The 14,732-nt window shown below is 38.5% G+C and overlaps 1 protein-coding gene across 16 annotated transcripts in view; it reads right to left on the reverse strand.

The window, feature by feature from the left end:
- The window catches only part of AFDN (afadin, adherens junction formation factor), a 119,557-nt gene that overhangs the window by 63,061 nt on the left and 41,764 nt on the right, over positions 1-14,732 (reverse strand). For 13 of the 16 annotated variants that reach the window (XM_044421271.1, XM_044421192.1, XM_044421166.1 and 10 more), the window contains exons 5-8: positions 11,457-11,617; positions 9,505-9,662; positions 7,399-7,510; positions 6,281-6,448 (exon numbers count right to left, since the gene is read on the reverse strand). In XM_044421271.1, the coding sequence (XP_044277206.1) occupies positions 6,281-6,448; positions 7,399-7,510; positions 9,505-9,662; positions 11,457-11,617 (599 nt within the window). Of the gene's footprint in view, positions 1-2,220; positions 2,266-6,280; positions 6,449-7,398; positions 7,511-9,504; positions 9,663-11,456; positions 11,618-14,732 lie in introns of all 16 variants that reach the window. The other 3 variants (XM_044421261.1, XM_044421254.1, XM_044421245.1) reach the window with 1 other exon arrangement.

Raw genomic sequence — 14,732 nt, forward strand, 5'->3', positions numbered from 1 at the left:
GCCAAGGAGGGCCACTGACAGCTGCTGTTTTGCACAGCTGTCAACACCCCACTCTGCCTGACTCCTGCCCCAAAGATCTTCTTTGGAGAAGAAGCAGTTACTCAGCTGGGTTCCTTTCTACACTGCCACCAAGCTGGTTTTCCTGCCCAGCTGGTTCCCTTTTAAACATGAAGCAAAGGTGCCCGATTAGTTTCTTCATCCTCTCTGTTGCAATTCAGGGCACTCAGCTTGAAATCATGCCTGTCAAACAGAAGAGGCCCATTCCTCCCCATGCTATCTCCTGAGATACCACCTGGAAGTCAGAGAGGTGATGATGACAGTGAGGTGACTTACTGCCACAAACATGATTGCCTGTCAGGCACTTCAAGTTAAGAAACCTCAAACTATGGTAACCCTTGCAGGGTTGTGTGTCATGACATGTGAACCCAGTCTCTCTCTAGCGATTCCTTTGCATGTGCATATGCCATATTTATTCAGCAAAACCCTACCCTGGTTTAAAGAATAGTATATTCCAAATATATATAAGTGTGTGTGTGTGTGTGTGTGTGTGTGTGTGTGTGTGTGAAATCAAATCCAGTTATTAAGTATCAACAGATATGAACTTTCAGGTTTAACAAATGTGTACACGCAACTGCTGAATATGCGATCGTAACAATTGTCAGTATCATCACATGCACCATTGCTAGGAAGATTACTATCAGGATGACACCTACTGGCCAAAACTTGAAGCTCTGCTTTGGGTGGTTGTGAATGAATTATGAACTCAAAACACCCCTCTCCTCTGCAGGCAAGGACTACTAATGAAAATTTTGATTTCACAATAATCCAAAGTAGCATGTTACCTCCAAACTAAAGGAAAGTATGGTTTGCTCTAACCAGATAAACCAACTCATAACATCAGACCTCTATGGCTTGCCTTTTTCTTTGCATATTTATTTCATTTCTATATTGCCTACAGCTGAAGCTCTCTGAGTGGTTTACAAGTATTAGGTCTAAGTTAATGAGAGCTAGCACAGCACAGGGATTGAACTGAAAATAAGAGATTCCCCAGTTCAAAGCTTATCTCCCACATTTAGAACAGATTTTTCCAACCCTCCAGAATTTAGGAGGGCTGCAGCAGAGTGGGGAAACTTCCCCCTCCCCATTTCACTGATGAAAGCTGGTGCCTCACAGGATGAGCTAAGATTTTAGACCCAAGATTTTAAATGTCTGCCCGGTTTTCAAACATTATCCCAAACCCTCACATACAAACAGAGACCAAACTCATAAGAACTTTGCAGTTGACACTCAAATCACAGGAACGGGGTATTTCACAAACAGCAGCAACACTACTATGTATCTACTGTCACATTAAATATAATGCGTTACCATTACATGGTTGTCTTTTTTTTTGTTTGTTTCTTTAAAGATTTATTGCTGATACCTGCCAGGAACTGAAAAGATTCATAAATATTTTTGTTTATTACCTTAATAAAACACCATCATGTTGGAATACAAATATGTGTGCATTCTCACACATACCCAGTGCAAACTGAAATCCCTTCCATTAAAAGTTAAAGTACAAATAATCAAAAATAGAAAAAAAAAACAGTGTTACCTACCAATCTGTGAAAGCTTTCTAAATAGAAGTAGAAATTAAAAGCATGTAGGTTTGAGTTATTTGCCCAAGCCAATATGTACATAACCTTAGTCAGGGAATCTTCAGTAATTCTGTTCTATTAGTTGGTAGGCTGCTATCTAGATGGCTCTGGCCCCATGCTGTCCTTCCCAGATTATCAGCAGTATTACTGGTTATCTCAGGGGCTGCTAAACGTGCATGAGCAAAAGAATTTAGGATTTGGAATGTCAAATCCTTTCCACAATGCCCTGATTGCTATGCATGATAAAAATCAAAGTACAGAGAATATGAAAGAACAACATGTGGACTCCTGATGAGCAGTTGAAAGTTTAGTTATGCTATTATTTAGGACATGGTACTCATTCTGATAACTTTAAAATGTGTAATTTGGGTTAACTCCTCTTCTCCATATACCAAAACAATAGATTAGGAATTGTGAAAGCCTACACTAATCTTCCCGAAGTCCAAGTACGGGTTTTTTCTTCAGAAAAATGAAACAAGAAAAATGAAAGACTTCCATTTTCAAAGTGGAGAAAAGCCCTTTTTGCCAACACAGGTTTTAGTGACTAGTGAAAAAGAACAGTATTAAGTAATAGCATTACCTTCGTAAGTGTGATAGTTGTAGTAGGCAAAGTGATTCCTTCTCCCTGGGGTTAGAAAACACATGCACAGGACCCAGGTGAAGGCAGCATCAGCAGAACAGATACCATGCAGAACATGCGGAAGAGGGCCAAGAAAAGAAAAGATAGGAAAGAGTGAAACTGTAAGCCAACAACACTTACTCAATTTAAAAGGATGTAGTGCTTTTAACACTTTCAGCTTTAAAAACTGCACAGAATATATAGACATTGGTGTTGTGGATGGATTAATACGATTAAGTAGTTGGCAACAAGTTGCTAGAAGAAAGCACAGAAAATCACCAAGAAAAGTGGAAAGGCCATAATTAACTGTACACAGGCTAGAAACTTATTTCACATTAGGCTTTCATTTTGTGTTATAAATGCTGACGTCTTCCACTCATTTATCATCTATGAGTGTATCCAGTACCATCCAACACCTTACACATACACACAGAATACTGTCATGATCTACCCACGCATAAGCCTGGTTTCCTACACAGTTCCAAATTACAGAGCAGAATAGCATATTTTCTAGAAGTTGTCATGCAATATTTTCCCTACAGAGCAGTATGTGCATATAAAAAGAGCACATGTGCTACCACATACGAAGGGAAGTGGAGTTTATTTTGCTGCAAGTACATGCAGCAGGTACCCACCCTATCTGCTGGTTATCCAAAGTGTGTATTCAATGACAAAAGAAGTTTCATATCCAATTTCATGTGCTTTGAAGAACAAAATTTCCTACATTCATGTTAATTTCACAAGTGAAAAATATTGCATATTAAATACCTCCCATACCTCACATGGTCAAAGCTGCATATTCTTTCTGGCAGCATTATATTTTTCTTTCTGATGTGTAAAAATCAGTAACAGCAAAGGCCCAAAACAGGAAAAAAATACCTGTGAATTTCTCTCCTATTAGGTATAGATCTAACTGCATAGCTAAGATTTCTTTGTAATAGGTAAAACCAAAATTAACTTTCAAAGCATGAGGAACCACTTCTCATGCCCCTAATAGAAAACAAGCTGTATGAAACTCAACAAGGGCCTATTCAAAGCCACTTTTTTAACCCTGAAAAGATTTAAGACTGTGATATGCTGTTTGTTTAGAGTGTTACTAAACAGTATTGCTATTGTATTCACAAACCATACAATGCTTTATCAAACCTTAGAAAAATATTGGCTGATACCTTTTAAATTACGTTATTCAAGCTATGAAATATAACCAAAATGCTCAAATGAGACTTCAAACTGCTACCAATGAAAAATATTGTTATTTTCTCCTTCAATATCACCGACAATTCACTTTGTACAAAATATGGACATTTCCCATACTGCTTTGCTGAAAATATTAAAAAAACCTACTTTCAAAACTGCAGTTAACCAAGGCAATTACAAAACAATAAAAATTTTGCCATTCACAGGAAAAAAAGCTGGTTTGTGTCTAACATTCTTTCTACACCAGAAATCAATGATACATGCTTAACAGGATCAATCATGTGCTGCATACATATTATAGAAAGACACAGTGTCATGTCTATTTTAAGAATTTATATGCCACCTTTCAACTAAAATAAATTCAAACAAAATAAAACACTGCAGAATACATAATAAAACAATGATGACAAAAAAGCAGCAGCATACAGATAAAACAGAATTAAAAGGCCTGGGAACATTAAATGCCTTTCACCTGATGATGGGAAAGAATTATGATAGGAAAAGGAGAGCCCTGGGGAAAGCATTCCAAGTGCAGAGAGATGCCAACAAAAAAACCCTTCCCCATTACCTCCTATGTCACTTCATACAACAGGAACACTCAAGGGACAGGCCAGTGATCTCATCATATGGGAGGGCTCACGTTAGAGAAGGCAGGTACACATTCCCCAAACCATTTATTATTTTAAAGGCAAGTGCCAGCTCTTTGAATTGTGCATGGTAACAGAGAAGGATACAGAACAATAAAACATACACACACACAAAATGTCTTCCCGTTCTGTAAAGCTGGTTAGCGACCTAGATATTGTATGTTCAACTGAATGCATTTCAAAATAAGCACAACTTGGTATTCAAATCACAATCAGGAACTTTAAAAAAGAAAGAAAAAAGGATGGAATAAACCAGATAGTTGCAAAGTAAAGATATTCTAAACTACAGTGTATTTGTCAGCATGCTATAGGAAAAGCATTATAATAAAATCTATTTTTATCAATATGCTATTTGTGATACCAGAACAGCTGTCATGCAACAAGCAATAATCTCCAAACTGTGCAATTGTGTACATCTGTGCACTACATGAACTTATCATGTGCTACCAGGAAAAACTTAAATTACAGTGTTCATGGGCCCAAAATACACAGAGACACCGTCCTTACAACACAAAATGGCCCTGGCTCATACAGCAGGTGGTTTTGTCCTGTCATATGAACCTGCCATGACTTACCTAGGGTGGTAACATAGGCCCAGTTTTGGGGTTCATAAATTGCCCCCCCACAGGCCATTGCTTGTTCTAGGGTTTGGTAGCCACCCTGGGCTAACTCTGTTGTCTTGAACCTAAACATCAAACAAACTCAAACTGCTACAGAGCCATTCGTCAAAAGTAGCAAAAAAGCCACACCATTCTAGCCAAGGAGCTGACGGCCATCATAAGTTTCCCACTTTCGCTGGTGCAGGGGGCAAGTAGCTGTGCTTATGAATGCCTCCCTCTTGCACTGCAGTTATCAGGTGAAAAATGGCTCTGATTGTCTCTAACTTGGTGCTGCAGCCACTAAGAATAATAGGCTGAGGATAGTGTGGCTCAGCTCCCTCATCTGATTCTGCTGCTGAGAAGCTGCAGCACAAGACAGGAGGAGCACAGCAGAATGGCACTGCTGCTGAAGCACCAACAGTGGCAGGAAGATGGGAAAGTTTGGTGCTGTTTTGGTGTCCCATAGGATGCATGCAGGAAGACTGAGTGGAGAGGAGGAAAAGGCACAGTGCACTATACCTGTGATGTGGCTGACCATTGTCAGACCCAGACCCAGCATACATAAGATGGACTATAAGCAAGACTGCAACCATCTGGTTAAGCCACCCACAAAGGGAAATCCTCGCTGGGTGCTTGCCTGATCAATTGCTCAGATTCTTCCCCTTGCAAAGCAAAATCCACTACAGTGGGTAATTTATCACTCCTGATGAACAGATGCAACAGACCTATCTGCCGTGAGAACTTGTTAAGCAGTTCTGTCTCTGAACAAGTCTCTGGGCTGTTTGCTGTTTTCTGATCTGTAGTCATTCTCTAATTCATAACAATTATATATGGGTTGAGTTCCTTTGAGGAAGGATAATTATCAACATCCCATAAAAGTATACCTTTGTAGGAGTAAGAATGATGTGTGCCCACATTTAAAAAATAATCACAGCTACCAGAAGTTTAGAAAAACCCAAATTAAAATAGCTCTAGTATCATTTCCCTAAATCATTACTAAAACTAGTAACAGGATTGAAAAATACCCAACTGCACATGAAAAGTGTATTCCACTCGTAGAAGGAATTTTTCCACCTCGCTGTAAAATATTATACAAGAAATATAAGGTTAAAACTAAGTATGTTTTTAGCAAAGCAGAAGCCTAAGAAATATTTATATAGCATACTTATTGCAGCATCATGTGAATTCTGGCTGAAGCTTTGCAAACAGTAGAAGTGGCTATTTATTTTTCTTCATTTTATGATTCAGGTGCAACGTATTGTTTAGGGTAGGCACACAATGCTGCTTCAACCAAACCGCTTAGATTCTAAGTTTATACTGTACCTATATAAACTAATAACAATCAATATGCATTATGTTAATATGTTTTAGCTTGATACCCATGAGCCTATTATTTTATCTAACATCACTTATTCAACCAAAGAGCTGCCATGGATTTTCTCTGGCAATCTTATAGCTACCCTTTGAACCTAGAAATCTCTTTTCCTCCCTATTTTATTGTATAAAGTACCACAAATGAAAGCTTAACATGAAAAGCAAAGCATCCTAAAAATGAAGAGTTTTTTTTTTAATTCTTACCTGGACTTAGTTCAACGAGATAAGGTAGTTTTTCTGGAGGAAGGGAAGAACCATAAGCGGACCCGTCAACTCTTTCCTTCCCCTTCGATGGCTTTCCATCAAGCTGTTTCTTCAACTTCTTTGGGATGTAATCAGGAGGCCGCCTTTTTAACTGAAAGACCAGGATCCCTAAAGCCCAGAGCCACAAACAAATTGTCTGAGTTCCTATTTAACATAGGAATAAGACTCATTCATATGTAATGGTAAATGATTCAATGCACTAAAGAGATTGTGCTAATAATCAAATTAGGAATTACATTTCAGTTAGGATTAGGAAACGAAAAGATCTACTAGTTATCATAATGTCATGATTTTTCTTCTAGATCCTGTGATTTCAGCATAGTATTCATATATTTTATTTCAAAATGTATTTTCTGCTAATTAGTCTTGCAAGGCCTTTTGCAAATGATGGTCAAGATGACCATCACTAAAAATTGCAGAGTTCATGCCTGTTTTTAAACTGTTATGTTAACATTCAACTAAGCTTCATTTATTTTGATTTTATTTTTTGACCAAGATTCAAAAAGAACAAATCACAGTATTTCCTTTTATCCTCATATGAACCCTATGAAGTTAGCTCAGATAGCACACAGTGATTAGTCTAAAGTCACAATAAGAGGGAATGAAGAAAGAAACTATTTTCAGTATATAGTGGCACATTTAACCTTCATTATTCTTAAATTAACTGAAGAGCCTGATGAAAGTAGAAGTCATTAATAAATTAAAGATGAATCCAAATTTTAAGCAGTTTTATGTTAACACTGGTTGTGTTCATATGTATTGTCCAGCCACTGTTTATGAATGAGCCTTCAGGACCCTTGAATTTATACCTCCTTCATTTTCTGTTGGATAGCAACTGCCTGTCACACAAACACGGTTTCCAATCCTGATTTGCAAGGTCATGAAAAACAGTTTTGCCATGTGGACAATGAGGTAAACAGGACCTTTCCAAATGCGAGGGGAGGATAGAGCACATTGTTCCAAGGTTTCTTCTGATTCATCCTCTGTGCCAACAGCTTGGCAAGGCATCTCAACATGGCCACTGCTTTGTATCAAATATACTGAATAATTAAAATTACCTTTGTCACTTGGCCATTCCCTGAATATCTGAAGGGGGCACTCATCATCATCAAGAATAGATTCTTTAGCACCTTTATCGTCAGAATGCTGAGCACCAGGAGGAAGCATGACCTACAGAAAAGATAAACTATGTGTAAACACAGAATATTATTTGAGGATTGGTACTCACAGGTTACACTATCCTCTCCTCACCATACTCTGACAGCATAAACAGTATTTAATGATATTGTTATAGAACAGAGGCTCCACCTTTCAGTCCAATAGTCTACTTAATCCCACAACTCTGCAAAAACCTAGTACATGTTTCACTGTCAAATTGGTGTCCCGGCTATGCCCTTTGTGACTGATAGTATACTATATAATGTGGAAGGACAAAAAAAAGCTGAAACTTTACTCTTTCATCACCTGTGTCTCAGTACTCAATATTCAATGACCATCAGTGTACTAGATTTCAAATACATCACATTGGAATAGATGGCAAATTTAGACAGCAAATTCCCTTTTGCTTCTAATGGGGAAGTTAATTTTGTCCCACCCTCACATCACTCCTGCTCAAGAGTGATCAACTACATTAGATTGAACTTGTTCTAAATGTAGCTAATTAATGAATGAGAATGTCTGCTAACCACAGCTTGAACAGGCTACAGTTCTCCATGTTCACAAGTGACAGATTACTGTGGTTGATTCAAAGGCAGAAGAGGAAGCTTTCTTTCTCAACTATGCACAAAGGATGGGGAGGAGACTGTGCAAGTCTGAGGAGTGTCATGATGCACCAACCTTAAGCCATGGCTTAATTAACCATGGTTTGTTAAATCACAGGGTTTGTTGTTCTGTGTCAACCCACCACTCAAGTGTGAAAGGCATTTGAGAAGCAGGTCTTAATACACAACCATTCAAACCCTCAAAGTCCCACTAAGAACAATTAGCCAGACACTCTGCAAGTACTTGGATGTCATTGCTTTTGACAGACTCAGAGATCGACAGGACTAGTTACATGATCTAGTCATGCTATGCATACATTTGGCTTGTGCAAACTAAGGATATGGAGAAACTGGTTGGTGAACAGAGGCCTACTAGTTGCTCTTTAATTCCATGTTCCTCCTGGCTATTTTATTGTGTTCCTACTGCTTGTTTCTAATGGTGTACAACAATAAAACACATAAAACCAATACAACATCTTGGGTGGGCTTCTGCCCAGAAAAGGAACTAAGTGATATTTTAAATAAGTAAATGAAATAAAACTGTAGGTTAATTAGTAACATATGAGAAATCCAGTTTGGAGGTGGGAATCTGTTGGATCTCCTTGGTCAGCTCCCTGGCCTCTTGTCCACTTTCTCTCTGCTCTAAGTCCACCCTGCAGTGAGCATTTACATGGGCATCTGGCAGAAAGCAAGTCTATGAGGCAGCCTGCAGGCACACCAGCTGAGTATCTGCGGTGCAAGCAAGGTTCTGCTTCTGCATATGTAACTTGTGGGTTTTGCCTACTTCGTGCAAATTACATATTCTGTATACTTTAAACAAAGAAGTTGCTAGTGTTCCTGAGCATTCATGGACCAGATCTCAGCTCAACTTTTTTCCTGGCTATGGCCAAGTCCAGGATGGTCCAAGAAATACAATTCTGGCCTGATCTTTGCATCTCAAGGGTTTACCATGAACCACACACAACAGGGGTCAAAAATCCCAACCATGATATGTGCCCATACTACAGTTGCTGCAAAGGTATTTGGGATACAGGAGGGAATCAGGCAAAGGAAAAGACAAACAAACAACCCAGAAGCAGAAAAAACAGCATATATGTTTATTTCATCTTGGTTTGCATGTGACAGTAACCAGAGTGTGGGTTTGTATTGATTGACTGTGTCACTGTTTGCTTGCAAAGGAAAATAATGTTCTTTCTTCAGCAATACTTAAGATAATGAAATTGCTGTAAAATGTATTAGATTGCATTTAAAATGTGTAACTACTGAAATAAAGGAACCAAATCCCCCCTAAATGACATTGTTATATAGAAATAGCAGGATTAAGTTTTTAAGACCATACTCTTATGACTGAGGTTTCTGAAAGCTAACTACATTGAAACTATTTTCTTTAATAAATTGACTCACACGAGCAATACAGTAATCCTTAGGATTTTCCTTTTCCAGACCATACTTTTCCAGTGCTTCAATAACTGCAAAATCTGCAGTATCTGTAGTAGATAGCAGGATTGTCTTGTAAGGTATATTTGGTTTCAGACTATCTGCATAAATCCTCAGTGTACCACCTGTAAATAAAATATATCTTGCATTACATTTTAACCAAAGTTATAAATTATACAAGTATAAATCCTGAACAACTTGACTTTAAGTCAAAAATGCCTTCTGGTGCCCATGAAACATCAAAAAGGAGGAATTCTTTTTCTCCAAAGCATTTACAGGACTACGTCTGCAATATAAACTCTGTAATAGTGTAGTAGCTTTATAAGGCCAACGAAAAGATCACAAAAATGCTTTGTGAATTTCTGGCTGACTTAGTGAAGACATTGCACTAATGCAACTTTGGGGATTTTTTGTATGGTCAATTCAGTTACATTTGCTTTCTGAAAAATACTGATTAATTTGACTTTTATTAATACATCATATTAGCTCAACACTGCTATAAACCTGTGAGTCAACCAGTGTGAAGCTGGCTTCCCAAAGCATAGGTGGATTGACCATTCTTTTCATGCCACAACTGTGTGTATGTCTTTTGAATGAGTGGTAAGAAAAGAAAAATGTAGACTACTAATCAGTATAAACTGGCTTTATGCCCCATGTATGACTTTGGCTAATTTTGCTTCTGTGGAGCCTTTTGAATGCCAATTAAGAATTGAACAAAAAAAAGGAAGCATAGCCACTATCTGGATGAGGATTGCCACCAGAGAAAAAATGCTAGTTAATATAAAAAGAATGGATATATTAATAGTACATTTTACCTTACCCCAAGGTAAATTATATTTAAGAACAAGAATAGTAAATTAATTTTAAAAAGCTGCCTACGGGCTTACCCCCAAGCTACCAAATGTCATACAAAACAGACATACTAACACCGCCTTCAGAAAATAGACTCTGAACTTTAAGCTGATGTTCCAGATGGAGCCATAATTCCCCCAAAAGAATTTGCAACTTCAGGTCAGCACTGCTAATAGGAGCTTTCAAGTAGGAGCTGTGGCCAGGAGTGTTCCCCACATCCTATTTCATTTCACTTGGTGTTCCAGTGATACTCTTTCTTCATGAATAGAGATTCGTGATGAGTAGCAGCTGGAAAGATGCCGTAACATCTCTCTTTCAGGATCTGTACTCCAATTTGTTTCTGAATCCAATTTGAAGTGTAGCTGTTGACCTTAAGTCCTAAACAGCCTTGCAACAGGGTAGCTGGATAAATATACTCTCCCATATGGTCCCCACTCTGCAATGCCTTGGAATAGTTAGCTGAAGCCCTGCTTTGCATATTCTAATTGTCAGAAGTCTGTTTTGGCTTCTAAGATATAGAGCAGCGCCCTATCTTAGCCTCTTCCTAGGGAAGCCCAACTGGCCATCTCCTTCATAATCTTCAAAAGATCAGCCCAAAACTTCCCATTTAAGATAATATTTGAAAGAGAATGAACTTGGTCCTCTCCTGGTTGTAGCATTCTCCCTAACTAGATACTGTACTTTTTATATTGTGATACAGGGTTTTTAAAATATACTTCTTAAGTCCCTTCAAGGGACTTAGAGATAAAACTATCCCAATATGGAAAAAACAGAGAGCAAGTTTAAAATATTTTTAAATTGATAATATTTGTTAGTAACAAATCTTCTGTTTACAGAATCCATTGTTGTGGGAGACACACCAAGAATGCTTATTTTTGCCCCTTTCATTGGAATAGGTCTCAATGTTAAGAGGACAAGCTAATATCTTAGTGGATACCAAGAAAGTATGGATTCTTCAGGCATTTTGGCATTTATAGTTCAAGCAATACCCTGGAGTGCACAGATTCTGGCACCTCTATCAATTGTTTTGTCAGATGAATGCTCTTGATTTCAGTCTGAACTATTACCTGAGTCTGGCCTGCCATCTGAGCTCCGGAACTCTTGCATTCTCTTCTCTAATTTTTGCTGTCTCCGTCGTTTCATTACCACCTCAGGATTAGATATTGTTCGAGTGAAACTGGTCTCTGGCATATCTTTGTAGACCTCTGCTGCAAGACGAGAATTCTCACTGCCCAAAATAATGCAAAGAATCACTAAAATATTCTGAACCATAAGTAAAGTACCTTACTTATTCCTGTTAAATAAGAAGGTACATACATAAAACACACATCTATGAGGCGTGCAGTTCTACTGAATAGCCAAAGATCTTATTCACTATTCTTAAAATAAGCTGTGTGCTCTCCTATACCAGCAAGTCAACAATTATATACTGTGCATCAGTACCATGCAGAATAGACTAACTTCAGTTTCATTCATCATATTCCGTCTACTCTGCATAGGACTAACATTGAATATTAAATTTTAGATACAACTGAAGCAGCTAATGATATTAGCTGAACTAAGCAATGGCTTTATAAGATGCACTTAAAACTTTCAATTATGTGTTAAGTAATATAAACATCACAAGTGTTGAAATGCTGTGAGAATACTACCTTTAAAAAAATCTTTCTGAATCTAGAAGTAACACTAGTAAACATTTACTAGTTTACTAGTAAACTAGTAAACAAAGTAACATTTCTTTTAAAAATGACTATTTTTCATCAGAATATTTTGTAATACAAAAACACTATCCAACAAAAGCATAAAGAGAATAACATCTACTCTACCTACCTAATGAGTATCTCCCTAAAGTAAGCTTTGAGGGAGTAACAAGTCCTAGAGGTTATGTATATGGAAAGTATTAAAAATGTAAAGTCCCCAAAAACAAAAGCTCTGTTTACATGGTTAGATCTTAACCTACTGGCAGGCAGAAAACTGCTGAGTGTGAACCAGGCATCTTAATGAGTACATCTTCCTTCAGAAAGCATAGCATTTCCTGTGTTGCACCCAATTTCATCTTCACATGCACATACACATTACCCTTCAAAAACACAGTATCCTCACCTTTACTGCTGTAAGAATGGGCTTTAAACAGAAGCAAAATGAACACAAACTACATCTCCCCAGGCTGATGGTTAAATGAACATGGGGAGATGCAGGTAAGATACAAGATCAGATGAAGTGAACACACTCATTGGACAATTTTTAGAACCCTTCAAACTGAGGAGAACTGTGAGTATTACTGAGCTGACAACTCATGGACAAACTACAAATGATACCATATGGTTAAGCAAGCATACTTAACCTGATTGCTTTTATTTAGGAGAAACGGCAGCAGCAGGGTGCCCATTCTGGATCAGGATCCCACAGCTGCTTCTTCTCCAAAATAAACAAAGCTAGATTGAGCATCCTTGTTTAAGCATGATATGTAGTGAGTACTCAACATGATGAATGAAGGCAAACAAGATGGCAACCAACCCGACAAATAAGTTACACAGCATGGGGTTTTTTGTTGAACATCTCATGATCCACCTGACAGATGACAGGGAAAACGGTGCAGCTGCACGGCCTTCTCCCAATTTTTTCCCCTGGTGATCACTTTCTCTGATCTCCAAAGTGACAGGGAGCTACACTAAAGTGCCAAAACACTGCATTAGAGCAGACATCACTGGTTTACCACCGTTTTAATGCCAGAAATGTGTGCACACATTTTTGGTAATTTTTCATCATTATTATTTTTATTTGATCAGTAATTCAAATGTTGTACAGGTGTAAAACTCTGCCTACTAGAAATTTGAAGGCTTCCCTGGTCAGTGTCCTGGTTTCAAATATGATACTTGGCTGGCTGAACAACCCACAGTGATTATCAGGCTCACTTTGGGTTGCCCCCCTCTCCTTCCCCCACTTGTGTGCTCCTACCAGTATCCCGGGAGATGGCCACTGAACTTATCTTGTCTCCTTTCCCCTTTTCATAACTTTTTTAGGCCACTGGTGTTATCTCCCTCCTTTTGAAAACTTTCAGCAATGTTTTCCAGAGGCAGCCAAAGTGCTCAAGCAGAACAGCAAGAATGCAAATATGCTTTTCACTTGACTGCTGCCAAACAGTGAGCTGTCAAGAGAAAAAAAAATCAAAGTCATGGGGGGATTTTTACTCACAAAAGAGAGTGGCAGCAGTATCTTCCCCTTAACAGTGTGATCCTCTAGTTTGTTTTTTATATAGTCCTAACAGTTCTTAGTGTCCTTCACCTTTTCCATATTTATCGTATCTTCTAAATTCTCTAGTTCCCTTTTTCACAAATATAAACTTTTCACAGCTGTCAAAAGGGTTTATATTAGGCAGGTTTTTTGACAGGACTAAAACAAGTTTTCACAAGCTGTATCTAGTATAACAGTTAATCCCCAGGGCATTCTTGAGTGCAAATGGAGAAAAACTCCTAGTGGTGGCAATGGAACCCCAGTATGGTCTATAATTAGGCATACTTAGGGGCAGAGAGAGCAGCAAAGAAACAGCATCGCATTGCCTGTATTCAATCTTCCATTTTTATTTATTTATTTTAATCTATTAAAACATTTCTATGCTGCCCCATTCGCCGAAGCCTCGGGGCGGCTCACAACTGGAGGAGGAGCTTTGCTCAGGGTCTATTACATATTGGCCCCAAGAAAGTTGCAGACCCATCCAAGGTCATGCACCTGCCAGGATTTATGTTACAACAGTTAAATCTGGCAAGATTTCCAGACCACAGTCTGGTCTGGTTTTATTGGATAAATTTCAATTGATGCAGCTCAAGGATGTTGACAAGGTACTTGGACAGGTTCATGCAACTACCTCTATTCTAGATCCTTGTGCATCTTGGTTAATTTTAAAAAAAGAGCAGAGGGAACAGCCAGATAGGCCAGAGAGATGACTAATGCATTCCTGAGAGAGTGTGTGGTCTTGTGCCACCTGAAAGAGGCACTGGTGAGACAACTCTTTCATAAGCCCACTCTGGACCCAGAGCACCCTAATAACCAGGTCAGTGGCAAATTCTCCCTTTCTGGGCAAAATTCTTGAGCGTGTAGTGACCAACCAGCTCTTAGCAATCTTGCATGAGACTCATTATCTCAATCCATTTCAATCAGTGTTCAGGCCTGGTTTGGGCATGGGAACAGTCTGGTTGTCCTATATGATGATCTGTTCCAGCAGATAAACAGGGGAGTGCAACCCTGTTGAAACTGCTGGATCTCTCAGTGGCTTTTAATACCATCAACCACAGTATCCTTCTAGAGCAATTGTCTGAGTTGCAAGTGGTTCTGCTCCTATTTGG

Source organism: Varanus komodoensis, unplaced genomic scaffold, assembly GCF_004798865.1.
Source record: "Varanus komodoensis strain SLA01 unplaced genomic scaffold, ASM479886v1 scaffold1, whole genome shotgun sequence".
NCBI lineage: Eukaryota > Metazoa > Chordata > Lepidosauria > Squamata > Varanidae > Varanus > Varanus komodoensis.